The 27,411-nt window shown below is 41.9% G+C and overlaps 1 protein-coding gene and 1 long non-coding RNA gene across 2 annotated transcripts in view; both read left to right on the forward strand.

Annotated features, from left to right (window-relative positions):
* The first annotated feature begins 341 nt into the window (after positions 1-341).
* On the forward strand, positions 342-9,980 carry LOC111739125. The gene is made up of 3 exons (XR_002780122.1): positions 342-1,502; positions 4,388-4,424; positions 5,134-9,980. It is a non-coding gene; the product is annotated as an uncharacterized LOC111739125 (long non-coding RNA).
* A 4,770-nt stretch (positions 9,981-14,750) lies between these two features.
* ZNF827 (zinc finger protein 827) overlaps positions 14,751-27,411 on the forward strand; it is a 120,205-nt gene continuing 107,544 nt past the window's right edge. The window contains 3 exon segments of the mRNA XM_023530238.1: positions 14,751-14,825; positions 14,827-15,886; positions 24,794-24,966. Of these exon segments, the coding sequence (XP_023386006.1) occupies positions 14,751-14,825; positions 14,827-15,886; positions 24,794-24,966 (1,308 nt within the window).

The following is a 27,411-nucleotide window of genomic DNA, read 5'->3' on the forward strand; positions in this document are numbered from 1 at the left end:
GGCTATAGTTTTCAGGCCTGGGGAACTAGGAGTATTTCTGGCCTTCTTGAGTTCTTCTAGGTTGCTAACTATATTCACCATTCGTTTCCCAGCTCACCCAAGGCAGAAACCTGGGTATGATCCCAGAGGCCGTCCTCTTCCTTTCCTCTCTCAACGAATTGATCACCAAGTCTTGTTGATTCTACTTCAAAAATATCTTTAGAATTCATGGTGCCTGCTCCTTGCCACTGCTTTGGTTCTGTGCTGTCATTTTCCCTCATAAGGATTGAGATCTTTGTCCCCCCGCCCCCCCCCCCCACCCCCAGGCTCATCTCCCCTTTCCCCCTACTCGGCCCCTGTAATCCAGTCTTCACAGTAGACTTTCTAAAAAACTCATGTAATCCAGATAATCCTTATTTAGGATCTTTAGGCATTCCCTAAAAGGATAAAGTTTGCTGTTTATAGCAAAGTGTGGAAGGTAGTTCATCATCTGAACCCCCCTTTCTTCTGCCTTCCTGTATGTCCCTTGTTTCAGTCACACCAGATTATCTGTTTTGCAAACTGCCACGCTCCTTGCATCTTCTTACTTTGGCATATTCTTGTCCCTATTTCTGGGATGTCTTCAACCCACCTGATTTGCCTAATAACTTTCTACCTGTTCTTCAACACTCAGTTCCCTGAGAAGCCGTCCTATTTCCCCTCCTCCCTACCGTTTTCCCACTTATTGGGCAGCCGTAGGCATCCCCTCCATAGGCCGTTTCCATAGGCCGTTTATAGTTCCTGCCATGGTACATTATAATGACTCATTCATCTATGCCCTTGTTGACGGTGAGCTTTTTAAGGGTGTGGACTATTTCTTATTCATTTTTGCACATAATAGTACCTGGCGTATAGTAGGTGGTCAGTAAATGTTGCTGAATAAATGAATGAATGAATAAAATTAAGAACAGGTCTCAGAATCAAAGACATAGGAGGTATCCCGTAAACATTGTTGGTTGAATGAATGAATGAATGAATGAAGTTTAAAATGGGTCACAGAATCAAAGGGTCTTAGGGGTAGAAAGAATTTGGAAGAACATCTCCTGCTGGCTTCCTCTGTCAGAAGTGAGAAAACAACTTGGCCGACTTGTACAACTGGGCTGGGTAGGAGAGATGACCAGTGCCACGGACACTCACTTGGATGTGGCCTGGAGATGACTGGAGAAAGTCATGTGCTCCCAGAGGAGACTGCTGAGAGGAGCAGAGGCCGTGGCCTGCACCACAGGGGGATGCCACAGTCTCAGAGCAAGAGAGAACGTTTGTGGTTGGAAGTCTGTGGCACATTCCAGACTGCAGAGTCTCCCCTCAGCTATTGGCTGCTGCTCTCTCTCTGTCCTCACACTGTGCCAAGACTGTAAGATTTTCCTGATGACTGGGCATATTCCACATCTGGATTCCATGCTCATAACAACTAGAAGTTTCCTGTCGTCTTGGGTTGAGGTGATTATGATATAGAGCTGGGTACCCATATCAACAATTTTGAGGTAAGCCTCTCTATTTAAAATGTGATGTTCTCTCATCTGAGATTTCTGGGTGTGTAGGAGGGAGGGAAAGGGGAAACTGTTACTAAGTGCTAACTGTATGCCAAGTGCTTTACTTCATAATTCTGATTTACCTTCTCAGTAACCCTGTCAAAGTGTGGGTATCAGTATCTTATCCTAGAAATGAGAGAATGGGCTTAGTGGGTTTAGTGGGAGGCAGGGCGAGATTTGAGTAGAAGCGTCTGGAGTTAAAATTTCTCTCCAAGCTTGTGCCTTTTCTGTTTGCCAGGCTGCTTCATGTTCTATAAATGTTCCATAAGTAGTTTTTTTGCCATGCAAAACCTGTCGTGGCCTTATTTGATCAATTTGCTAAGTTCTTGAAGTTGTGTCTATTTCATGCACTTAAGAGGAAGAGAAGCTGTAGTTTCGTAGTTTCTGTCGTCTGTGCTTTGCCATCTCTGCAGGACCACCGGTGGATGAGAGAAGGAGCAGGTGTTATGACCCTCCTTAATGGATGAGGGATCCAGGTAATGGAGGCAGAGTGTTCCACATCTGTCTGGTTCATCACTGTATTCCTAACAGCCAGTGTGTGGCTTAGCATTTAGTAGGCTCTCTGGTTTTTGTTAAACATTGGGAGTTATGTAGCTGGTAAGTTCCAAATTCTGATTAGAATCCAGAGCTCCAGGTCTCAGAGCAGTGCCCCTTCCACTACTAAACTGTCTCGCTTTTCCCAAAGCTTTAAGCAGAGAGATGCAAAAATGAACTCTCTCTCATTAGCAGGGGTGGGGCTTGGGAACCCTCTCGTATGATGAATTTCCATAGATCTAAATAAGTTCAAGTGGCCCCTTAGAAAAAAAATCTTTCTTGCTTTTGTTTCTCTTCCTTTAAATATTTCAATATAGGATTTTAAGTCATTTCCTATCTACCTGACACTTCCCAATAAAATGACTGCAAAGGGATCAATAATCCAATACTGGATTCATAGAGGATTAGCACCAGGAGGATTTCTGCAATCATCTAAAAAATACAGTGTTTTTCAAAATTAAAACTAAACTAAAACAAATAGTGGAACCCTTGCCTTGATGGAGAACTCCAATATATAGACAGATCAAAGCTGCCATGCTGGTGAGGTATAGACTAAGGAAAGGAGTAGAGATGGATCTGTCGAGCCATGTCTTTCCCTGGCGTCTCAGGGCTCCTTGAGGAATGGTTTATAAATCACTGATCAGTTCTAACCCTTCATTTTATAGGTCAAGAAACAGGCACAAAGGTGCTTAGTGACTCACACAAGTGGCTGGATTAAGAAGCTGATGATGAAACTTGTCACTGTCTATCTGAATTTCCAATACTCTTTGAAAGCACCATCCTGCTTTTATTGCAGAGAAAAAGTACCTATTCTTTAGAGCAGGGGTCAGCAAACTACGGCTTGTTTTTGTGCAGTCCTTGAGCTAAGAATGGTTTTTACATTTTTCAAAGGTTGTTTTAAAAAAAAGCAACAACAACAAAGAATATGGGACAGAGATTATGTGCCTCACAAAGCCTGAAATGTATACTATCTGGCCATTCACAGAAAAAGGTTGCCAACCCTGCTGACCAGGATCCACTACTGCTGATAATAACGTGGTGATACCAGTAGGATTTGGCTTTCTCTAAGTAACTTCAAAACATGTAGGTTTACAATATAGCCTGATTAATTGAGCATATTTATATCAAAAAGCTTTTCAAACTTGTGTTCCTCAAATGAACTTTAAATTGCCCAGTACATTTTTATCTTCCTCTCCACATACAAGTTTTCTGTGGGAGTTAAGCTAGTTAACTACATTCTTATATGACAAACATGGCAGCTAGAGAACTGCAGACAGTTCTATGAGACAAAAAGAAAGTGGTGTGCTTGTTGAAATAACAGAATTAAGGCATTTTATAGACACCCCCCGCCCCCCTGCCCCCCTCCCGCCCAAAGGTTAATAAGAATGAGAGGAACTGACATATGAATAATGTAAGAGGTCACTCTTTGGGGCTGTCAGGTTCCTTTGGGATCCTACATATTCAATGCCAAAGGTTTTTTTTTTATTTTGTTTTTTTTTTTATTTTTTTTGCATTTACCTTAGGTTGAGCCTTCATCTGAAGCAGGAGTAGAGTGTATTCTCTAACCTCATTTTTGCCAGAAGCATCGAGCTCTGTTGGGAAGTTGGTTAGCGTTAGGGTTTCTCCTTTGGAGCGTTACTCTTGGTGACAGAGCACTAGAGAACAGGGCCAGATTTCTTCCAGGTGAAAGACCTCAGAAGCATTCTTAGTGAAACCCCAAGAAGAAAAGAAACCAGCCCTGGGGTTCTTCCAAGAGAATTAAAGTGGATAAAACCATCGGACTGCGCAGAGGGGATGGTTGGGTATCTGGGCCCTTGGAATGGCCTCGGGGTTTCATTTCCGTTTGGTCATCCATCCTTAACTTCTTACGCGTGTGCCAGAAGGTGGGTAGGGAAAGTAAAAGAAGAAAATGGATAGGAGTACGTGCAACCACGTGACAGCAGCCCTGGCACAAAGCCTGGTCAGAGTAAAGGTTAAAATTGTTGGCCTACATCGGTGTTTAAAGTTAACTTTGAGTTAGAGTTGTCCTTGTAATCTGTGTCCTTTGGTGTCACAGATTCTCGTGCATAACCAGAAAAAGTTCTCTCAATTCCATAGCACTAAGTATCTTTTGCCGAATATGTGGGGGTGGGGAGCTGCTTCCTCTGAAGCTTTCGTTTTATATGTATTTAATCACTAGATAAAAAGCAATTTCATCTCCTCTCCCTTGCTAAATCTCTAATCTCCCAAGGCAATTTTATTTCCAGATAGACACATATTTTTAGTAAATAAAAGACTTACTGTGTGAAATTTTCCATCGGCAGGCAGAGTGATGATGACCATGAAATGTTTCATTACAAGGTGCGTGATGTCATTGCTTGGTAAATGTGCCCAGGAAGGAATGTCTCATTTTATGTATAAGCTAAGATTTCAATAAGTAGTCATTTATCTCTCTATAGAGTGCTGTTCTTAGACTACAGAATGCGTTATTATGTTATTAGGGCTTTTTTGTTGTTGTTAAGTTCTTTTTTGATCTATTAAGCATTTCCTGGTGATTTCAGTGGCTGGGTAATTTATCGTTCATCTTATAACAGGTATTGGGAATGGTGGGATGAAAACATTTATACAAGAGGAAATAAAAGTCAAGGAAGCAGATAATCGACCGATTTATCAGCCTTAGCAGACAATTTTTCTGATAACGCCATGGTAGCCATGGTAAATTTACTTCTGATTGCTTGAGGGGACATATTCTATATGCTTTTTGTAACGTGGAGGTGCATGGAAGGGTGAAGGAGTAGGTGATCAATCCATGGACTAATCAGTACTGTTTCGGTCTCTAGATTGGCCTTTTGGCTAGTGGATTCATGCTATATTTTGAACTGTCCCTTTCTTATTAATTAGCCACAACATATTTGGTGATGAGGATATATATATATTTTTGGAGATTGTTACGTAGCTCTAGTAATAAGACTCTTTTCTCACTCAATGTCTTTTTTAAACTCTTTTATTTGAAAGAAATTTGGCTAAAGCTTAGAGATGGGCAAAAAATAACCTATTCGTCTGTTCACAGTTTTCCAGCTGCGGAGGACTTCACCCCACGTGGCAGTGTGGTCCGTGTGGACAGTAACCCCTGGCTCCTACAAACGCTACAGTGTTAGAATCCAGAGGTGAACAAACCCAGAAAAAAGCCTCAGGCCTTCATTCAGACTTAAGTGTATTGGTTTCCTGGGGCTGCCATAACAAAGAACCACAGACTGGGTGGCGTAAACAACAGGAATTTATTGTCTCACTGTTCTGGAGGCCAGAAGTCCAAGATCAAGGTGTCAGCAGGACCACACTCCCTCTGGGGAAGGAGCTGCTTCAGGCCTCTCTCCCTGCGGCTGGTAGCTCCTTAGCCGGCGGCAGCATAACTCCAGCCTTCACATCGTGTGTCTGTCTCTGTGTCCAAATTCCCCCTTTTTATAGAACACCATTCATACTGGGTTAGGGCTCACCCCATGACCTCATCTTGATCATCTGTAAAAACCCTATTTCCAAATAAGGTCGAAGTCACAGATTACTGGATGTTGGACTTCAGCATATTTTGAGGGGATCTAATTCAACTCATGACACTAGGTTTTCATCGTTAGTTTGCGCAGTTTTAAGAAGCCTGGTGATTGTAATCTCAGCTATGGCAGACAGACAGCCGCAAATTTAGGAGGAAGGGGCTCTGCATAAGGCATTCAAAAGTACTATTAAAGTAAGAATAGTAATTTAAAGTACAATTGCTTGAGGCCATTTAATATTGGGGCAAGCTGCTGAAAAGTCCCAGTCACCTCTGAGACACATCTGTGTATTACAAACGTCGTAATCGTGTTGAACACATCATGCTCGAGTGTGTCTGTGTTTTTAAATCCCATCAAAATGAAATTTTAAAATGTCGATTGCTTGAAGGTACTGTGGTACTTTTTGGTTACTTGAAAAATTACTTTTTTCGTCAAGCTACTAGTGTTCTTTTAGATGTTTTGAGGATTCGGGTTTGAAGTTTGCTTTGTTACTCCCTAAATATGTATGTTTGATAAGCCATTAACATTTTGGAACCTTGGTTTCCTTGTCTGTAAAATGAAGAGAGTATGATCTACCACATAAAGTTATTGTGAGGGTCAACTTTTCTGATGAATATTAAAATATCTAATATAGTACCAGGTACATTTTCAGTGCTTTATGCCTGATTGTGGATTCATTAGACAAATGTTTGTTGGGAGCCTATTATACTCTAGCCTTGTTATAGAATTCATTCATTCACTTAATGATACTGACCCCCTGATTTAGTAGCAGAAGCCCCAGCTTTCAGATTGGGACATCTCAGCTAAAGTCCTGTCTATGTTTGTAAATCATCTATGTGGATCTTGGGCAAATGACTGATCGTCTCTCAGTCTCTGCTCAGAGCTGAGCCGTGTGCACTAGATCATCGAGGCTTTGCCATTTCTAAAATAATTCATATAACAAAATCCAAATTCAACAAATAAGGCTCTAGTTCTCGATCGTCTGCAGATCCATGTACAATCCTGGGACGTTACCCTCTCTGCTTTAGGTTTTCTCTCTGAAGTGCGGTAACAGGACTAGTACTATGTGTTTTCTGACCTCGGTCATGGCAACGATGAAAGCCGCCCTTTATTGAGCTTCGACACTGTGCTAGGTACTTGCCATGCCCTTTTGCTTCTCCAGTAGGGTACGTGTTTCGTCAAAGCAGGTGGGGATCCAGAGAAAGATGGTGCTTCCTTCCGGAGAATAAATTTTCCTGAATGGTTGGTGAGAAACACTCCCGTGGTGTTGAGTAAGGACAAGAACAGCTATAGTATATAGAGTGCAGCATTCACTTGAATTGTTAAGCTAAAATGCAGAGAAATCTGGGGCTTCCTGGAGGGGGCTTCGGCTTCAGTCCCAAGTTCTCCTTCGGGTGCAGTTCACTTTTCTTGACCACTAGGGAGATTTTGGTGGGAAAGTTTGCAAAACAGACTCTCTTCTTTTGTGTTTGACTCAACATGAGAAAAATAGAATTATCATTTATAATTTTGAAAATAGTTCTCATTTCCAGTACTAAGTGCTACTTTTCCAATAGTTAATACGTTCTTCTTATTCATTTGACAAATAATAATTGTCTGCTGTGTGTACGGTACCATTCTACGTGCTGAGGATACAGCAGCAAACAGTACAGAGCTCTCATGAAGCGTTTATTTTAATAGACAATGACGTTTGAGGGGAAATCTGAGGCAGTAAGGGAATCAACCATGAGGCTATTTTTTTTTTTTTTGGTAGGGGGGCAGATTCCAGGCAAAAGAAACAGCAAGTACAAAGGCCCTGAGGCAGGAGCCTGCTTTATTAGCAAGGACGAGCAGTAGGAGATGAGGTCAGAGGGATACAAATTATGTAGGGCCTTGAAATCAAGGTAAGGCTTTTGGATTTTATTCTGAGAAACAAGAGAAGCCATTGTGGAGGCTTTGGTGATGGGAGTAGTGGAGCCTGACATAATATCTTAGAAGCTCATCCTGGCTGCTGGCTGAGAATAGTGGGGCAGAATCAGAAGTAGGGAGGGTCGTTGGAAGGCTGCTGTCAGTTCAGGCGAGCGATGGCGGCACCGTGTACCAGGTGGGAGCGGTAGAAATGGTGAAAAGTGGCAAGATTTGGGATGTGTATTGAAGGTAGGATCAACCAAATTCACGAATGGTTTGGATGTGAGGTATGAGAGAAAGAGAAGGGTCAAGGCTGGCTGCAGAAATTTTGGCCTAAGCGGCTGTAAGGATGGAGCCGTTGTCCTTGATGTCGAGACGGGCGGTTTGAGAGGGAGGAGCTTGGGTAATTCCTCAGTCACTGCAAGATCTGGCTAATACGCAGCTTTAAGTGCCAACATTGAAGCCAGCTGAGATACTGCTTGGAACTCTCATGGAAGAGAAGGAGTGATGTGTCTATTTTTGTTACCTCTTTTTTACTCATGGACATTTAAAATAATAATTTTTAAATATCGCCATGTGCAAACTACTCATCTTGACCCAGGAGCCCTCCCTGCTGTCTGGTCTGAGGACTCTCGTCCTCTCCAGACTTTCTGCCATTTCCCCACGCCCTACGACACCTCTTCCCCAGCTGGACTGGTGACAGGAATCTGGTCTTCTCTACCCTGGCAGTTTGAAATAACTAGCAGTTCTTAAATTTTCTTCCTGGCCATGCTGCAAGCGGTCGGGTGCCCTGGGCATCGATGTTTCGATATCTGTGCTCTGAGGCTTTGTCCTGGGGAACCGATTACTGGCCGGTGCGTTGAACTCAGACTGTGGACTTGGAGCCCGGAACCCCGGAGAGGTCTCTTAGGTGCGGGCAGAACTGGTGTGGGGGATGTGCTAAGGGTTTCTGGCTACAAAGGGGCAATTTAAAAATTGGCAGGTAAAACTGGCCTAGATGAGGATCTGTTTTATGCTTAAAATTACAAAATTGGTTCAGAACAGCCTGATGTGCAGCGTGCTGAGCCTTTATTAAACATTATAGAGGTCATTGCTTGTCTTCCTGGTGCCTCTTTCCTCGCCTTTCTTCTGTGACCCACATTGAGCCAATGGTAGAGCCCGCCCTCTGGCCTCAGTGATAGAACCAAGGAGCAGAACATGACCTCCCCCAGGCCAATCAGACGGGGAAAGACCTTTCTCCGATGGTAAGTCATTGAGAGTGAAAACCTAAAACCTGAGCAGCCAGGTCGTCGGCCTCCTAGGAAAGGCAGCCTGAGAGGACGAGCCAACCTCTGAAGGGAGAGAGAGGTTAGAGGCAAACGAGAGAGCGCCCTGAAGGGCGTTGACCTCCTCTCTGCTGCTGGAAGCTCCTTCGTGCCCCTCTCAGGGTTGGGTACAGAGACTGAGAACCTTAACTGTGGCTGCCTGCTGTCGTGGTGGTAATTACAACCACAGGAGCCCTGGTCCCCCTACATCGAGCAGGAGCGCCAAAATGACTGACTCATGGTCCTGCCTCCGGTATTTATAAGCTAATGGTTTGATTTTGCAACTAGTGAGTACAGTAAGATGATTGATAAACTCTGCCCTTAGCAAATCAATAGATGGTGTCCTTTTAAAGTGTGAAGAATCAAGAATATTAAAAATTTTTTGTTTGGTTGATTTATCCAGCAATTATCACCTGGATATTAGCTTTCTCCATGACTGGGCTATTTGCTGTTTGATATTTTGCAGACCCACTTCTAAGTGGATTTCCAACATCATCTGTTAGAATTGTCATCCTTCGAGGTCTATTTCCACAGCCACATTCACCACCAGAATTAATCACTCCTTTTGTGCATATGCAACCCTTGCTCTGTTCCTCAGTGCTTCCTATGCTTGTGCGACCCTTGCACTCCCACAGATTATAAACTATGGGCCAGAGACTTGCATCTCTGAATCTCCTTGTTGCAGAGAACAGTTCCTTGAATGTTCACTAAATGTCTGTTGAGTTAAATCAACTATTAGCACTGGTTTTGCTAATAACTTTTGTGTACGGTTCCTTCAACTTTACAAACCACTTCTGTATAAAACCGCATGGAAAATTTGGTTGTATGATTTGAAGGAGGCATTACAGGTATAACTGACAAAATCAATAGAGATACATGGCCTTAAAAGGTAGGGATAGGTATTTAGCTATAGATATGCATTCGATAGAAAGGGAGAACTTGGAAAATTTTTAGATGAAGATGAGCCAGAAGATGAGTTGGTAGGTACCAGGTGAACACACCTGTGTTCGTAAGAAGAGTGTGTTGACTGCCAGAGAATTGACCATAGGCGAGTTCTGAGGGGTCGAGCCTCTTCTCTTCCCAACCTGCTGGTTACATTCATGTGAACTATCTGGAGGGGATGATTTATGGGTAGATTAAGAAGTATGAGTTCTGGGCTTCCATCTCCACTTGCTTTAACCTCAGCCAAAAGGTATGAAAATTAATAGATGTCTCATATTTTATTTCTGCTCTGATCTTTCTGAATGAGGATATGACTTAGATGAATATTGGTCCAATTAAATGCATCTGATTGCAGCTGTCAAACAGTAGAGGAAGTGAGTTGAAAAAATGCAGCAAGAGTTGTTGATATCGAGTTACTGAGTTTCTGCTCGAGAACAGAATTATAAATAAATGTGTTAGGTAGTGGAATTTTGTTTTGTTTTCCCCAAAGGAGAAATTGTCACCACATGGAAACAAGATTTATTCAGCATATTTTCATTCTGTAATTGCACCGTTTCTATTCTTAATTCTTTGGGTTTCTGATTTAAAGTGGAAAACACAAATACAGACTGTTGTGTAAAATTGACAAGAACGACTGTGAACCTGGCTGTGAGAGACACAGGTTGTTGCAAAATTAGCCATGGAAATCGCTTCCTATTCTGGAGGTTAAAAATAATGTATTTTGAAGCAAGTTATGCACCGTGGCCATTCAGAGGCTTCCCCGGGAGCCTTTGCTAGGAAAGCGGTAGAATCCACGGTCGGCGGACGTGCACAGGAAGCATTTCCAGGATGGGGGCACACGCGATTCTCTGTGATTACGTCCCACCATTCCGTGCTGGTGACAGACAGGAAAATGGAGCTGTCTTGCTGCCCAGGGGCTTCTCAGATTGTGAAAGAAAGTCAAAAGTCAAGCCTTGCTTTTTCTCAAGTTTGTGGTGTTCAACCAGTGGATCCCCTAGGTTGTCCGAATGCTTCGTTTTGTGCGTCCTGATGAGAGAAGCTTTTCTCATGTGGCAGTATCCCAGGTGCTGGGGGCCCTACAGGCCCTGCTGGAGGAGAGCTCCCCACCCCCGGAGCCGTGCAGCCTTCTAGAATACTTCCTTGGTAAAACCGAATGCGAAAATAGGGAGCAGCCCGGCAGGGGGAAAAATGAGTATTTGTGGGAGAAAATCCTTGTTCCTTGTCTGTGAACTGCAAGCATATTTGTTTGAGCGTCTTATGATTTTTCTCTGACCTCCGCTCATCCCCACGTCTCTTGCATTCGTTTCTCTGAATGCTTCCCCCACCTTTCGCTTGACCTCAGGTGATGCCAGAATAATTTCAGATCTGTTTCTCCTCAGGTTTCTGGCCCGGCTCTTTCTAGGCCATGCATTACAATTATTTGGTGGTTTATTACTTGAATAACCTCAATTTCAGTTGCAGCATCTTCAGAAAAGAGATTAATAGAGTATTATGAGTTTAAAAATATTCTTCATATCCAAGTTTTCTTGCAGTCCAGAAGAGAGCGTATCTCTGTGTTCGCGTCTGCAAAGAACAGAGGAATGTGTATGGTTGAGAAATATCCAGGTATTTCAGAGGACATAAACCGGTCCGTTTAAGAAATGCTTTGTTTGCTGGTTTGGGGCTTATGTTTTGGCAAGGTTGGGGAAGTTGCTTTAAATGCAGATATCACATATCTTTCAAGAATGTTTGGATCTCCTATCGGTGCTTGATAGGATTGGAGCCTGAGTTGACAACTTCTTTAATATTTGACATGCTTACTCGCTTCAGCACATCGGAAGGGGGAATAGTCCTGCTTCCGAGGGTGTCTGTGGAAGGGGTCAGAAATCAAGCGTTGCCTTTGGGGCTTTACCAGTAGATGTGCTGAATTCTTTAGGCATTTGAATCCATTTTTGACCAAGTGCAACAAAGGAGAGGCAAAGAGGGAATGGGGAGGTTAGGGTATAGGAATAATGGGTATTTTTTACCTCTTAATGGTTTATCTCAAGACGAAGAGTGAACACTGACCTCATCTAAGAGAATCTCCTTGCTGATTTCTGTCTCTAGAGGGTGGAAGGATGGATGTGTGAGGGTAGAGGGTAGCTGCTCTGACAGTACTCGCTAGAAGTTGCCATTTTAAGTGCATCTGGCAGACTGTGCACTGGGGCTTTGCAGAGAAGCACTGGGCCAAGTGCTGAAGGATTTAGGCTCTTGGTTCCGGCATTAGCACTAGGTAGCAGTATATCTTTGAACCAACCAGATAACTTTTAGAATATTAATAGTCTCAGTAAAGTGATGGGCCTGGACATGTGGTTGTAATCTTTTTGTGGTTATCAAAACCCTGATTTTATATATTCTTTGTTAATTGACCCTTATAGCAAGGTACTAGACCAGTCTTGGAGTTCTAGAGCTACTCTAGTTTGACAAAAATATAATCTAACAGTATTTACTTTCGAATCATTTGTTTTCCTATTTTCCTATGTTAGTTCATTTAGCGAGTATCAATACAGATCAAAGAAGAGATTCTTCAAGGAAATATTCAACTAATTCTCACTGTAGTGAGTTTTAAATCAGTCCCATGTGATTATCCTGAAGGATGAGATATTTAATCTGAAATCAAGAAAGGTGGTTTGCCAAAGGAACATAAACGCAGCCCAGCTGTTGAAACTGGTGTCGACTGCTTGGTGTTTGGTAGAAAGCTCTCTAGGAGAAGCCATTGGGCAGATGAGTAGTTCAGGATCCCGCTGATTTCAGAAAGATGAAAAATGTTGAAATCAAGTGGGAAGAAGGAAACGTGGCAAATCGCAAGGAACCAGACTGTTTTTAAAAGAGAAAATTCAATTTCATCTGCTTTTTCCCAGCAAATTCCATTTGATATTTTACATTTTCTTGATAATAAAGACTCACAGGAAGGAGCTGCAGAATTTCAGCTTAGTGAAAGAGAATTTGTCATTTGTGACATTTCTTCTCTAAATAGCATGGGAAGATCAATATATTAGCTTGTAGTGCATGTATTACTAGTTCTAGCTATTTCTATTCTGAAAAGGCAGCATATTATATAGCAACCCTTGGCACAATGGGGGATTTTGGCTCAATCCTTAAACATTCACTGAACTTTGCTAGTGACCAGGTGTTTTGCTGGGCACAGTGTGGGGTTCATAGATAATAAAACCCCTGCCTTCAGGGAACACCTCAACTTACCTTTCAGAAGATAAGCCAATAGCAGACAGATAATGTAGAATAATAAGTAAATAAATAAAATCAATATAAACAAACATGTGAATGTTGGCTCTGCATTCAGAATATGCATGGAATGTGGCTGCTTCTCACCCCCTGCACTCACCTTGATCTGGTCTACCTGCTCCCACCCTTGTACCTGAATTCTCTTTTCCGCGCAGCAGCCAGAACAGTCCTTTGAAAGTCACATCATACGACTGTCCTGCCCCAAACTCTCCGGAGGAGCCTAATTTCACTAGAAGCCAAAGACTTTTCAGTAGTGTACAGTGTCCTGCTGATATGCACAGGCCGGCTCCTTCACAGCTCATTTCCTCTCTCTCTCTCCCTCACTCCACTCCCCCACACTGGTTTCCTTCCCAGGCAGGTTCCCACAAGAGGGCCTTTACAGGGACTCCCTCTGCATGGAACTCTTCTAGAGATGCTGCATGAACAACCCCTCACATCTTTCAAGTCTTTTCCTGAAGGTGAAGCCTCACCCTGACCACCCTATTTAGAATTGCAGCTCGCCTCCTGCCCGTTACCCCCAATCCTTGTCCTGCTCTGTATCTTTTTCCATAGCACTGATCAGCCTCTGATTTACTCTATGATTTACTAATTTATTAACTTCGTTTAACATCTGTCTTTTCCCACTGAAATGTAAGCTCTGAGAAGGCAGGACCTCTGTTTTATTCAATGCATGCAACAGGTAGCCATAGTTATTTGTTGAATAATTGAGTGAATAAATGAGAAAGAGAGGTTAATTCTCACTGAGAGTTCTGGGGAGAATCATGAGGAAGGAAACCTTTGAGCTGGGTGTTGAAGGATGAGCAGAATTTGGACAGTCACATTTTCCAGGGAAGACATTCCAGATAGAAGGAACGTTTTGAGGAAAGTGACAGAGCTCACGAGTGCTCCTGGAATGGCAAGGAGTCTCAACTGACTGATGCTTGAGGGGCCGTGAGAGTGGTAGTGGTAGATGGATAAATTAATGGATAGAAAATAATTAAAGGGCACTCTTAGTGGAGTGAAGGAATTAGTAATCACTGCCTTGCATGAGGTTATAGGCATGTTGGTGATTGGAATCGAGGACTCTCAAACAAGTAGCACGCATAACATGGGAGATACTGTGACTCTAAGAAATCAGTAATGTTAATGTTGTTTGCTAACAAGATCCGATTTTTATATAGTACTTGACTGTTTCAAAACGTGGTCATGTGTATTATGATTTAAGCTTCACAATAACTGGGTGTTATAGTTGTTATAATATACAATGTATGATAGTTTTTGTTTACATTTTTTGTTACATGTTAAAAAAAAAATTAATTGCATCTTATCTCAGCTAAGTGACTTGCATGAGGCCATAGAGTAAGAAAGTGGGGAAGCAGCTTCGTACTGTCTTGTGCCTCGTAGCCAACGCTTTCCCACTCTGCCAGCTGCCTCTCTAATTCCGACTGGGCACTAAAGATCTCATGCTGGTTTTTTACAAGGGTACAAGCTTCTTTCCATTTCCCCCAGTCATTGAAAATTGCAGTTTCTTCATCCAGTTTCTTCTTTAGCAGATCCGTTTTCTCTTTCTTCCTTTTCCTTTCCAACATTTCTGGAATAATTATTAGAAAGGTTAACACATGTCACAAGTGGGTGTGTTTTTACCTTTGCCTACTTAGCATTTTACCTCCTCTCCGGCTTAGGCCAAGCCTGTCTGACTCAGCACCTGAGACTGTAGGCCGGTTGTTGCTGCCTTTCATGTGGTTTTTGGGTGGAAGGGAAGAGGAAGCATGTCAGCGACTCCATTTGAATGTCTTCAGACTTGCTCGTTGCTCACTCTGGGAGTAAACCTGATCTTCTTAATTCCCCCCAGATGTTAGTAGGCAGGAAGAGGCGGAGGGCGATCTCAGTGAAGGAGAGCACTGGTATGGGAACTCTTCAGAGACCCCGTCGGAAGCATCCTATGGAGAAGTCCAGGAGAACTATAAGTTGTCTCTGGAGGACCGAATCCAGGAGCAGTCCACTTCCCCGGACACCTCCTTGGGAAGTGCCACTCCCAGCAGTCACACGTTGGAGCTGGTGGCACTTGACGGCGAGGTCCTGCGAGACTCTCTGCAGTGTCAAGATCACCTCTCTCCCGGCGTGTCCTCTTTGTGCGAAGATGACTCCCCAGGCTCCACTAAACCCCTGAGCAGCAACTTGAGGCGGCTGCTGGAGGCTGGGTCTCTCAAACTCGACACCGCAGCCACGGCCAATGGCAGGGTGGAGTCCCCGGTAAACCTTGGCTCGAACCTCTCCTTTTCCCCACCGTCCCACCATGCCCAGCAGCTCAGTGTGCTTGCCAGGAAGTTGGCTGAGAAGCAGGAACAGAATGACCAATACACTCCAAGTAACCGTTTTATATGGAATCAAGGTAAGTGGTTGCCAAACTCAACCACCACCTGCGGCTTGTCCCCGGATTCAGCCATCCTAAAACTGAAAGCTGCAGCCAATGCCGTCCTGCAGGACAAATCTCTCACCAGGACTGAGGAGACCATGCGATTCGAGTCCTTTCCCTCCCCTTTTAGCTCCCAGTCTGCTAGTTCCACTTTGGCAGCTTTATCCAAGAAAGTCAGCGAGAGAAGCTTGACTCCTGGCCAGGAACACCCACCTCCGGCCAGCTCTTTCCTTTCCCTGGCTTCCATGACCTCCTCGGCGGCCCTTCTGAAAGAGGTAGCTGCAAGGGCTGCTGGGAGCCTCCTGGCTGAGAAATCATCACTGGTGCCTGAGGATCCTTTACCGCCACCGCCTTCAGAGAAGAAGCAAGAAAAAGTGACCCCGCCACCTCCACCGCCACCTCCGCCACCTCCGCCACCACCGCCACAATCCTTGGAATTATTGTTGCTCCCAGTTCCCAAGGGAAGAGTTTCTAAACCCTCGAACACAGGTATGGAATCTTTTATTTCAATCGTCGTGCAAGTCTTTTTGACTGTAAATTGCGATGTCTTCCCATTTTAGTTTTGCCTTATTCGGTGGGGTTCCCCGTCTGATCCGAGGCAGCAATGAAAAAGCAGGAGCACAACAAAATACTTTAAATAAGCAGTGTGGTGGTCTTTTATGTGCGTATTACACAAAGACTTCACAAATAGCTTCATTTCTGAAAGGTAATGAATAATCTTAGAGATATACAGTACTCTCCTCCCTTTCATATAAATGATTTTTTTTTCTGAGCAGGTTCAGGCTAGGTCCATACAAGATATATTTAATGGGGGAAGATCAAAGCATCTTTGTCATGGAGTGCATGGCATCCCTGAACAGAGTGGGGAAAAAAGCCCACTGCTTTTGAAACAGAGGACAAGGGAGAGTGCACCCTCCTGCTGCCTCCATCACAAATGGACTTTTGTATAATCAGTAACTACTCTGCCCTAATTTATCACACTATATACTTTTATGTTAGCAGTTTTATGACTTTTTTTTGGTGAAAATTTAAGCCTTTTTCACTTATCCTATTCTTTTATAATTTCTTGTCATGTGAAAACTCCAAAGAATATTGTCATTCAGACATAATCAGAGCATTTCCTACAAATGCTTTATTTTATTCGTAGCCAATCAGATGCTGAAGGAATGTGCATGTGGAAAATTTGAATCATAAGTTTTCCTGGTGGGGACAGTTTTACCAAAGGAGAAGTCGCTGTCTTACGGAGCCTTGACATTCACAGTTACTCGTCTGAGGGAGAAATTTAGTCACTTGAGTTCTCAAAGTGGAAACATCATTTCTTGGACTGGTTTGTTTTTAAATTATGCGTGTGATAAATATATGGTCCTGGACGTGGATGTATGGAGTTTCAGATGTCTCTCAAGGATATCCTGCCAGACTGGAACAGGAAGTAGGCTATGTGTGTCTTCGTCAGTATAAACACTACCGTTGTGTGTGTCTAGCCAACTTTGATTATTTGCAGCCGCATTGATGAAGAGTGCTTAGAATGGCAAATAATTGACTTGAACGATCGCTGCTACCATCAATTTGATGTATTTATGACAAATTTCCATTTAAATTGCTGAATGAGCTATATACACTAATTATAATTACTTTAAAACTTGTGTAAACAGCAGAATAGAACTAGAAAATGGATCTCTGGAACTTTCATAACTCTAAGTGATCCGAACCGTTCGCTCTAGTTTCTGGAGTGTCAATAAAATCCTGAAATGTTTATCATTTCTGAATTTCATTTCTCCTCACTTCTCACCTGCCATCTGGTGAAGCAGAGAAATGGCTGAAATTTGGAAACAAAGCGAAGAGCAGAGAGAGCTGGGTAATCTTGCAATGGAATAAATCATTCCTGATTTGTAGACATTTCATTTAGAATAGAAGCAGAAAGAGAGGTATGGCTATATGTAAAATGTAGTTTTATAAATATTCTCCGCATCTAGTGATTGAATAAATGTGTTCATGGCGTTTACACTGTAAATTCACCTGCACATTAGTTACTTTAAAAAGCTTACACAAAATTAATAATAAGCTTCAGTTGGCTGAAGAATTGGAAAAAGGTAATTGATGAAACTGTACCTCCTGAGGGCAAACTAGCAGCTTTGTCATCTTAAAGGGTCTCAGGTATAACCTGCATTAGATGTGAAGTATAATTTTTTCACTCAAGTGACTAAATGAATGTAAAGAAGAGAAAGAGGTCGTGCACTTCCAGTGTAGTGTAGACTTCTTTTGCCTGGTTTGTCGTAGAGTATGTACCCGAGGGAGAAGATGTATTTCTTTTTTGGTTTAAATGCACTGAATTCATTCCAATATCTCATCAAGCTTCTGTGCCGGATTTAATATGGAGATCTATAAGAAACCATTCTTTCTTTTCTTTTTACTAAATTTATTCTATTGCCGAAATGCTTAATATTTTAATCAGTGAATGCTTAAAGTGTTCAAATTGGAAGAAGAGAGAAAGGAACTTCTCGGATGGGGGCCCCGTAACCCCCTGCTGTTGACTGGGACCTGTGCTTCTGGTTTTCAATCCGAGACTTGGTGAAGCAGCTCCACTGATGGAGTAATTGTATTTAAAAATAGTTTATTTTGTAAAACTTATGCAAGAGGAAAGATCTCTGCAAAGACAAACATGAGGGCTCTTGAAATGGTCACTCGAAAAATGTTCCATAGGGACACGTCCTAAATTCGATTCCGTTTCTCACTGCACAGATTGGAAATAGGGAAGGAGGTGTCTCTGTGCACTTCTCAGTTAAAGTGGATATTGTCACTTCCCACATCCCGACTAGGTCGTGGGTTCAGAAGGGTTGACAGAGCATCCAGTTTCGCTGTTTACCTTTCCGTCGTGGGGAGACAGTTTGGTGGCTGTGACTTGGATCCCTGGTTTTTGAATCTGAGGCGTGGAAGGGAAGGTGTGTCTTCTCACCTGCTCCCTCCCCTCCCTTTACACACTACATGTTGGTTACAGGGCACCCTGGGGGCTGGGTTCAGATGCCACTGGGCTTTACCTAAAAGGCATTTATGAGAATGTGGTGACAGCTGTCACCCACATTTCTAAACATTTCTCGTTATTATTATTTTTTTACCTTAGTTTAATTCAAAATAGATAGCTGGACTAGTTTCTCACAGCAAAGAAAGGGTTTCTGTTGCTTAATGACCTAAGCAGACAAATAATAACCAAAAAAAAAAATCCACAAAAATAAACTACACACTATTCTGATTTCGAGCAGGGCGTACGTGTTCAAGCTATTTTTCAAAATGTTGCTGAAAGGGCATATAAAGTTGATTCTAGAGTTACAAAGAGGTATGTGCTAGAAAAGCGAATGTATTGAGAAATTTAGACTTCAACATTTCCTTGACCTTCTTTAGGTCAAGGGAAGTCCAAATCATGGGGAAAAAAAAAGTGTCTTTTAGGTCTGGCCTTATTCCTCTTTTTTGAACAGGATTCAGTTGTCTCCAGGTCATCGTGTATTTAATTCCTTAAAGAGACCACTACTCGATAGCCTTTCCCCCTGCAAGAGAGACGTGACACTTGAGGAGGAGGTTTCTTTCACGTGACCCTGCACCCCAACACATGCTATACGGCTCCTCTGAAAGGGGACACAATAGAGAGAAGATTATGACCATTTGCTATAAAGATAAATGTCACGCATTGACTCAATTCTCTTTGAAGCGTCTGTTCTCTTGCAGCTCACAATAAAATAAATGGTTTTTATTTTAAAGACAGAGTTTCTTGTGGAAGGCCAACAAGATTCTCGGGATGCCAGGCTCCTAAGTAGCAGGAGAGTTTCAGAGAGAGGGTCTCCAGAACTTCTTACTTTCCTGAATAAAATTTAAATATGCTTAAAAGCAGGCGAGTCTCATACACCTGAGAGCTAAGAATATTTCTTGGTTCAAGACATAGGGGTGTCTGGCTCTGTTTCCTGTCATAGTTATCTGATGTTATTAACATTATTGCAAAAGCACAGAAAGTTCGAAAAGTGAGGGGACCTCCCTAGATACTCTTCCGTTAGGTCTGCAGTTATTCTAGCTGCAATCTGGGGGTGATCGCGCAAAGGAACTTGCTAAGAAAATTCACTTTTTAATCAAGATTCAGAACTATCTGTTGCCAATCTCAGTTATATTTCCCCAGTGATTTCAATTTAGACTGCCTGTAGATATCAGACTTCTCTTAGTTTTATTGAATATTTACCGGTTGTTAAAATATGCATCAACAACATCAATACCGATAACAATCCAGCGATATCTCTTGCTAACATAGTTTTTTGTTTCCCTAAAATAGCATTGTAAAGTAGCACATGCCCAATAAATTCCATTAAAAGATATTAAATCCGTGTATATTGTTAGGAAGGAGGATGGGTCCTCCCACACAGGTATGCAGTCCCGGGTGGGCAGGTCTAGATTGGAGATGGTGACGATGCATGGATTACACACAGCCAGGGTCACCGGGCATCTCGGTCAGGTCTGTGTGAAAACACTACCCGCTTGCAAATTATCTAGGTCTTCTGCCAGTTGTCCCATAGGATCTGCCAAGGGAACGTTTGATTTCAGAGCCTATGAAATAATTACATTTGTTTTAAAAATACTCTCCTTGAGTTAAAGCTAGTAAGTTAATAAAACCCTTCGTGACTTTTCTTCCTTAGCCCGGTGATGTTCTGTTTATGAGTTTATAGACAGACAGTAGGGTAGAGCACCAAACCAGAAGTGAGGGGATGATGGTCTCTCATCCTTACCCTGCCACGCACTAGCAGAGGGACTTCAAAGCGTTAACACCTGGCTTCAGTATCCTCATCTGTAAACTGAGCTGGTTGGGAATTATCGCCAAGATTCCTTCTCGCTTAAAAATGCTTTTACTTTTACTTTATGCTTACCCTTTAACTTGTCTATCAACTCAAGAAATATTTTTTCAGTTTAAATTAAATGTGTCCCTTCTTGAAATTCGCAATCAAACCTCCCCCAAGATCTTCTCTGTCTTGGGCAGATCTTGTCCGTTGTAAATAGTTGAAACACACATCATGGTGCTTTATTAATGATGTAGTCACAGTGTATGCATTTTTAATATAAGTTGCTCCAGGTTCATTTTGGAAATAGGTGAGGTGTAAGTCCACGAACATCTCTCTGTTTATGCACCATTCGTGGAAGAGGCGCATTGGCTGCTGTGTGAAAGCCTAACTCTTGGGCTGACACTACTTCCACTGTGACTTGCTGGCAGCTTCCTGCATCCTTTACTGCCGTGTCCAGCGTTCGTCTCACTTTGTCATCCTCTCCACCCAGCCCTCTCCACTCGATCTCATTACCATCTATCACACCATTATTGTGGTACCAGCACTGTTTTAGGTACTGCAGGCACAGACAAAGGTAAGGACTTCCAGCTTTGCCCCAGCCAATTCACCGCCCACCCTCTCCTTCTTCCCTTCTATTTTCTCCACCTCTGTCTTTTCCTGCTGAGCCGAATTTGGCCATCAGAATTCTGTCTAGGCCGAGCAGACCCTACCTGAGCAGCGCAGTGGACTCTCGCTCTTTTATTTACTACTGGCTCCAGTGATAAACTACCATGTTGAGCCAGGCCTTGAGCTATGTATTTATTATATGATACCAGTTGTTTAAATTTACATCTGCTGTGATGGTGAGTTTTCTGCTTTGGAGGGTGTGACAAGAGTTTATAATCACTACTATTACTATTACAGCTGCTACCATTTACTGCGTGACAGACATTTCACATACATTTATTATCTCTTTTATTCCAATAATATTATTACCTACAAAAAGAACATGTTTCCTCCAAAGTAACAAATTAGCAGCTATCCATCCCACTGGGTCTGTTAGCATTCGGTGGGATTTAGTTTTGTTTGCACTGACAATAATTAGTGATATATTTGGGGGGAGTTGTTTATCAGACAGTTGGAAACTAGGTAAAATCATGAACATTTCAATCCTTTTGCCTCAGGAATGTGTAGATTATTCTGAGGAAGTGGTCATATTTCCTTAGGCTCTAAATTTGAGTGAAATTTATAGTCATCAGTTCCTTAAACGGTGTGGCATAGCAAATAGAATACATCCTTACTTCCTCCCTTCTCTAAACATGAGGGCATCCTCCTAAACTGTGAAATATTTTTTTTCTTGAATAAATAAAAATGCAAATGTTGCCCGAGAGATTACTTTGAAAATGGATCATTGTATTCTGGTTATTTTTACCATTTGGCTTGTTTTCTTCCTTTCCTGCCATGATCGGCTACACATTTCGGTTACAGTAGCATAGCTGTTTGACCACACACCTTGCAGTCAGGTTCTTTTTGTTATGAGTATTCTAATTTTTTTTTCAGTCAATCCAAGGACACCCTAATTTGTACATGATTCACGTGTATTTTGGTATTGATTAAAACTAAAGAAGCGTAACTCCGAAATAAAATAGATTTATATGACATACTAACATGCAGGGCTTAATGTAGTGTGCTCTCTGATACATTTGTAATTTGGAATAGGTGATGAGGATGAGGGTGGGGAGCGTCAGAGTAAATAGGCTGCATATTGGTCCCATTAGGCAAATCAAGGTGTCTGGGGAAACCAGAGTGTTCCTTTTGTCACTTCATACCTTTTTATTGCCTTCCTATGATGTGCCTTGAAATCTCAGGTCAGTGGAGGCATCTCAGTTTTCTTTCCTCTCTCAGACAACTCTGTAAAATTAGGCAGTTCAGGGTGTAGAGAGTGAGAAATACTTCCTGAAGACTGGGATTGGTGACAGCCTGTTTGTGTATCTCTTTCTTACTACTTTGATGTTCTTACAACCCCAAATAGACATCATTATCATTTTTCCTCCCTCTAGATTATGATACTAATCTCAGCTAGAGGCCCGATTCAGTCCTTACGCTTTAGTCTGTTGTTCAACATGTAGTCTTTGTGATCAGGATATCAGGGTGGAAGAATGGACAATGAAGGACAGAAAATGAGAGGCCCAATTAGGGACAGGACTCCAGGGCAGCAGAGGCAATCAACAAAAACAGACAGCAGGAAAGCTCCCGTGGGTTAATAAAAAAGGTTTTTTATAGACCTCCACAAAGTGTGCTTTTCCTGGAGTAGAAGGAAACTCTCCATCCCCACCCCCTCCCCTAGTCGGAAGAGGAAATACTTGTGATGGAAAACGTCACGAGTAGAATTTTCAGACTTGCAGGGTATATTTTTAGACAGGTGATTCTTTTTCAAGTTACTGGTTAAGCTAACAAACATTGCTTATACCTGTAGGAGTAAAATGACATTTTTGGAATGCTCTAACTTTGTTCCAGAACCCTTCAGGTTCCATCCATTTTAAGTGGTTCTTTGCATGTGGAGACTCAATGAATAAATAATAAAATCATTTTAAAGGTAATACTTGGGAATATTTCCTTTTAAAATGGTAAAAGTAATATGTACATTAGAAAATCTGAATAATACAAAAGAATATAAAATGAAAATCAAAGTTTCCCTCCCTGACCCCTCTCTTTTAATCCACAGCCTCTCAAAGTTAACTGTTTAATGGCATCTCGGATGAGCTTCCAGACTATTTTCATACAAATAAAAGGGAATCGTTTTTTGTTTCATGTATTCATCCCATTCTTCCTACTCCCTCTTTTTTTTTTTTTGCTCAAGTGTTTTAAAGCAAATCTCAGATTTCTTATCCATTTGCTAGTAAATATTTCCACTTGTATTTCCGATACAAAAAGACTTTAAAAAACAGTCACAATAACTATTATCACATCTGACAGGATCAACAATTGTTACAGGATATTATGTAACACCCAGGCTATCGTCGGTCTAGTAGTATTCCTTAATTAATCTCAAGAGTTTTTATTTTATAATTTTATCATCAAGATCAAAATAAAGCTTTACATTTTGCATTTTTTTTTAATGTCTCTTTTCATCTATAAGCCCTGCTCTTTTTAAAATGCCTTTTCCTTGTTGAAGAAACTGGGTCATTTGTCCTGCAGATGTTCCCATGTTCTGAATTTGGCCGTTTCATCCCCTTTATGTGTTTAACATGTTGTTTTAATCACCTGTATTTTCAGTAAACTGCTAGTGAGAGGCCTGATTAATTTTTTTGTAAGAATATTTCATAGGTGGTTTATAAGAAGGCACACAATGTCTGTCCCCTTTTTAGTGCTGTTAAGATTAATCAATGGTTTTATGTGTTGTCAGCTTGATCCATCCTTTATAAAGTTCCCTGTCAACCTTTCACCTAATGGTTTCAGTAGCAATTGATTCTCATTTTCTAGAAAATAAAAATAGAATCACCCTAGACATATAGTTTCATGCCTTGCTTTATCTACTAACTCTTTAATATCTTGGGCATGTTTCTATATCAGCATCTATAGATGTAGCTCATTTTTAAAGATAGCTTCATACATTTTATGAGTGTGTTACAATTTATTTACCAGTTCAGAAATATTTCTGATCTCTCAGGATTAAGAAGAGGAAGTTTGAGACCTTAGCTCTACCTGCTTTTATTTTCTATATTCCCAAATTGCAGAGGCTAGTGTGGTACTGATCAATATAAATTGACAGACCCGAGGTATAGGAACACGGCATCACAGCAGAGACCCTCTCCTATGAGAATGGTGGAAGAGAGCGTGAGCTTAGCTTTCCTTGGAAGAGGTAGTTGGTTTGTTTCCTTTCCTGAAAAATTGAAGCATGTGTGGCTGTAGTTCTTTTCAAAGTCAGCAGTGAGGCCCAGTCACAGTGCAGAGGAAGGCAGCACATCTCGTTAGTGGCGACCAGAGGGACATAAGAGGGTGAAAAACCCTGACCTTAAGACCCCTTGAGAGCTAAATTGGCAGCAGTATCTGCTCAGGCCATAACTAAACAAGTCAGAAGCAGGGACCCTAAAATTTGTCTCCGCTAGAGTTTGGTCTGTGAGGTTTATGACGGCTGTTTGGTTTTCAGTGGGCTGCAGTGCGTTATTCTCTGTCCCGTTTGATTTCTTTATTTCTCGCCGTTTTCTAAGTTCAGGAATTCATGGATGGACTCAAGTCTGGCAGTTTCCTTCAGGAAACAAAGCCTTTGAATTGAGGCTTCTCAGCTGAGCAAGGACAGGCCAGGCGAAGCCGCCTTGCAGATGTCTTCCTACGTGTGGGATGGCCTTCGGAAGTCAGATTTTCACAAGGCAGGAGGATCGGAGTTTGAAAAATGGAACCCAGATGGAACTCATGAGATGAACGTGGGTTTTTACCTGAAGAAAAGCAGTAATAAAATTTCCTCATGGATAAAGTCTTAAGATTGCCAAGAAAAAAATATCAAATCATTTTTAATGTTCTTTATATAGCAATGCATGTGAATTAGTGCTAGATACAATGTGCCTTTTGTTTTCCTTAATCTTCCTTTCTTTCTCCTTCTTCCAAGCCTCAGAAGAGGAAAGCGGAAAGCCTTTCCAGTGTCCAATATGTGGTCTGGTTATAAAAAGGAAGAGTTACTGGAAGCGGCACATGGTGATTCACACAGGTTTAAAAAGTCATCAGTGTCCGCTCTGTCCATTCCGGTGTGCTCGCAAGGACAATCTCAAATCCCACATGAAGGTAAGCCAGTTGCGGGCAGGCCTCCCGATGAGGCTGGCACAGCCAAGGCTCTTGTGCATAGTCTGGAGGCTGCTAGGCAAGTGAGGGGCCATTGGTGGACTCCACGGGTGACAGTGCTCAAGGTCACAGAGTAGAACGCAACCCAGATGACGCCCCTTGAAAAGGGCCTTCATGTAAAAGGCTTCACATTCAGTTTACAGCCAAGAGCCTAAAGGCAGAGAGAAGAGTCAGTATTTGAATAATATATGTTGTGTAGAGCCATCCTTTGGGAAGTGGCAGCCCGACCTGGCCTTGCATGGCGATGCATTTCTGGGGAGCTCACAGAAGCAGAGAAAGTACAGGAAGGGCCGCTGGACCTGCTCGTCTTCCTAGAGACACTGCCGCCTTCTGCTGCTTACAAACCCAGAGGAACACCCAGAGAAACACCCAGAGACACCTTATGGGAAGTGTGAGGACGCTGAAAGACACCTGGGTGTCAGCTTTAGTCCCATGGGAGGCTCGAGGCCATACCTGACAGGACTGAGTCCTCCCTGAGGTGGTCAGTGTTTGAGCTATCATCATTCCCAGGATCACACTTACTAAACATCTAAGGACATTGTTTTCAGGGTCTTACTGCAAACAGTGGAGGGCTTGCTCCTGTAATATAAATACATAGAGCACTGAGTAAAGTCTAGGTGTCACTATTTTGTGAGAAGGAGGAAAACTTAGTAGTCTAGAATTTTTTTAGCTGACCTCATTAATACTAAGAGTTTTGTCTGAAATTCAAGGAGGAGACTCAAAAGATCAAAAGAGCATGGGCTTTTGAATTTGATAGATCCTCATTTAAATCTTACTGTGCAATTTACTAGCTAAGTGGCCTTGACCAAATGAGCCTTGAGACTCTTAATCTTCTCATCTGTTAAATGGGAACAATGATGTTTGGAAGAGCTGTTATTAATATTTAAGGAGATAATATTAGCAAAGTATCTGACAGAATAGTTGTTTAATTTTAATAACTCTCATTGAACCTAGGTAATAACAACAATTGTTTTCACTGATATTTTTAGTATGGTTTGGCTGTTGACATTGTTTATGAAGTTTTTACTTTCCTGCCATAAGAAGTATGGTACATAGACATAATTAAGATATTTGCTTTTTTCTAAATCTTATAGTCTAATCCTTCTGACTAGATCAGTACTCACTGTTCATAATAGTAGCCCTAAAATAAATGTGATCAGAAGGAACATCTGTCTACTGACTTTAGGAAATGGCATAGAAGAGTAAAAAAAAATAAATAAATCCATGATATAATTTGTTTTCTATAATTTGCCTTTTTCTCTTGGGAGTATCATGCCCTTTATCTTCAGAATCCATTTAACTAGGAGTTTTGGTTGGTTGAATTTCAGCGAGCCTACTTAGTTTTTACTTTAACCCTCCTCATCCTCTATCACCTCTTCCCAAAGTGAAATCTCATATTTTACACCTGCAAAGTGGATTTCATTAGCAGGATGAGGCTTCAAAAGAAACGCCTTGAAAACTAAAATTTGTTTGCATTACTATGTCCTACGCCGTGTTCAGAGATCAGGTCTGGCAAATTTAAAGCTTCAGTGAGCAGGAAACTTGCATCTCGCCTGACACCTTGTAAGCTTGGTTTCAGCTCAGGGTCACTTAAAACAACCTATTTATAAACCCACGGAAAAAAAGCTGGGTTTTCAAGAGCAGGAACTACTGACCCTGAAACTACAGGGAGATGAGTTGGGTGCCTTGATGATACAGACGGTCGGCCATGACAGTGTTACAGATGAGAACTGCAAGGGCTTTGCGGGTCACGAGGTCTTAGAATGCTTTCAGAACAAATCAATAACCAGTACGATAAAGCAGTTGTGTGAAATTACTACTTTATTCAAACTCATTGTGTCCTAACCTGTTGAGCTACGACTGGAGCTTTTGATAAGGGAAGTGTGAGAAGGGCTCATGCAAGTTTAATTTTATCAAATGGTGTAGTGTTTCTTTTCTCTGCTCTACACCTCCCTTATGGGCCTTTTAAAATTCTTTACAGAATTTGTGGTTTTACTTTTATTAGACGTACTTTAATTGTGCTAAGTTTTGCAAGTATAGCCTGTATAGAAATATAATGGCTGTGGTCTTAGGAATAGATGTCTTCTACTGGGTTCACCGGAGACGACAACTATGGAGAGATTTTCTAAAATGAATTCTGCCTAAGAAGTGGGGGCAGCATAGCCTATAGATGAAGATCTCAAACTGTGTGGTCAGAAGAGCCTTAGTTAGAATCTCAGTTCCATGACTTTCAGTGGCTGTGAGACTTTGGGCCAATCATTTAACCTCTCCAAGTTTCCATTTCTCTCTGTGGAGATAATGATCATGTGATCTATCTCATGCGTTGTTTATGAGAGTTAAATGAGATAATAGACATAAGCCACTTAACAGAGTGTCCAGCGTGGAGAA

Source organism: Pteropus vampyrus, unplaced genomic scaffold (genome assembly GCF_000151845.1).
Source record: "Pteropus vampyrus isolate Shadow unplaced genomic scaffold, Pvam_2.0 Scaffold47, whole genome shotgun sequence".
Lineage (NCBI taxonomy): Eukaryota > Metazoa > Chordata > Mammalia > Chiroptera > Pteropodidae > Pteropus > Pteropus vampyrus.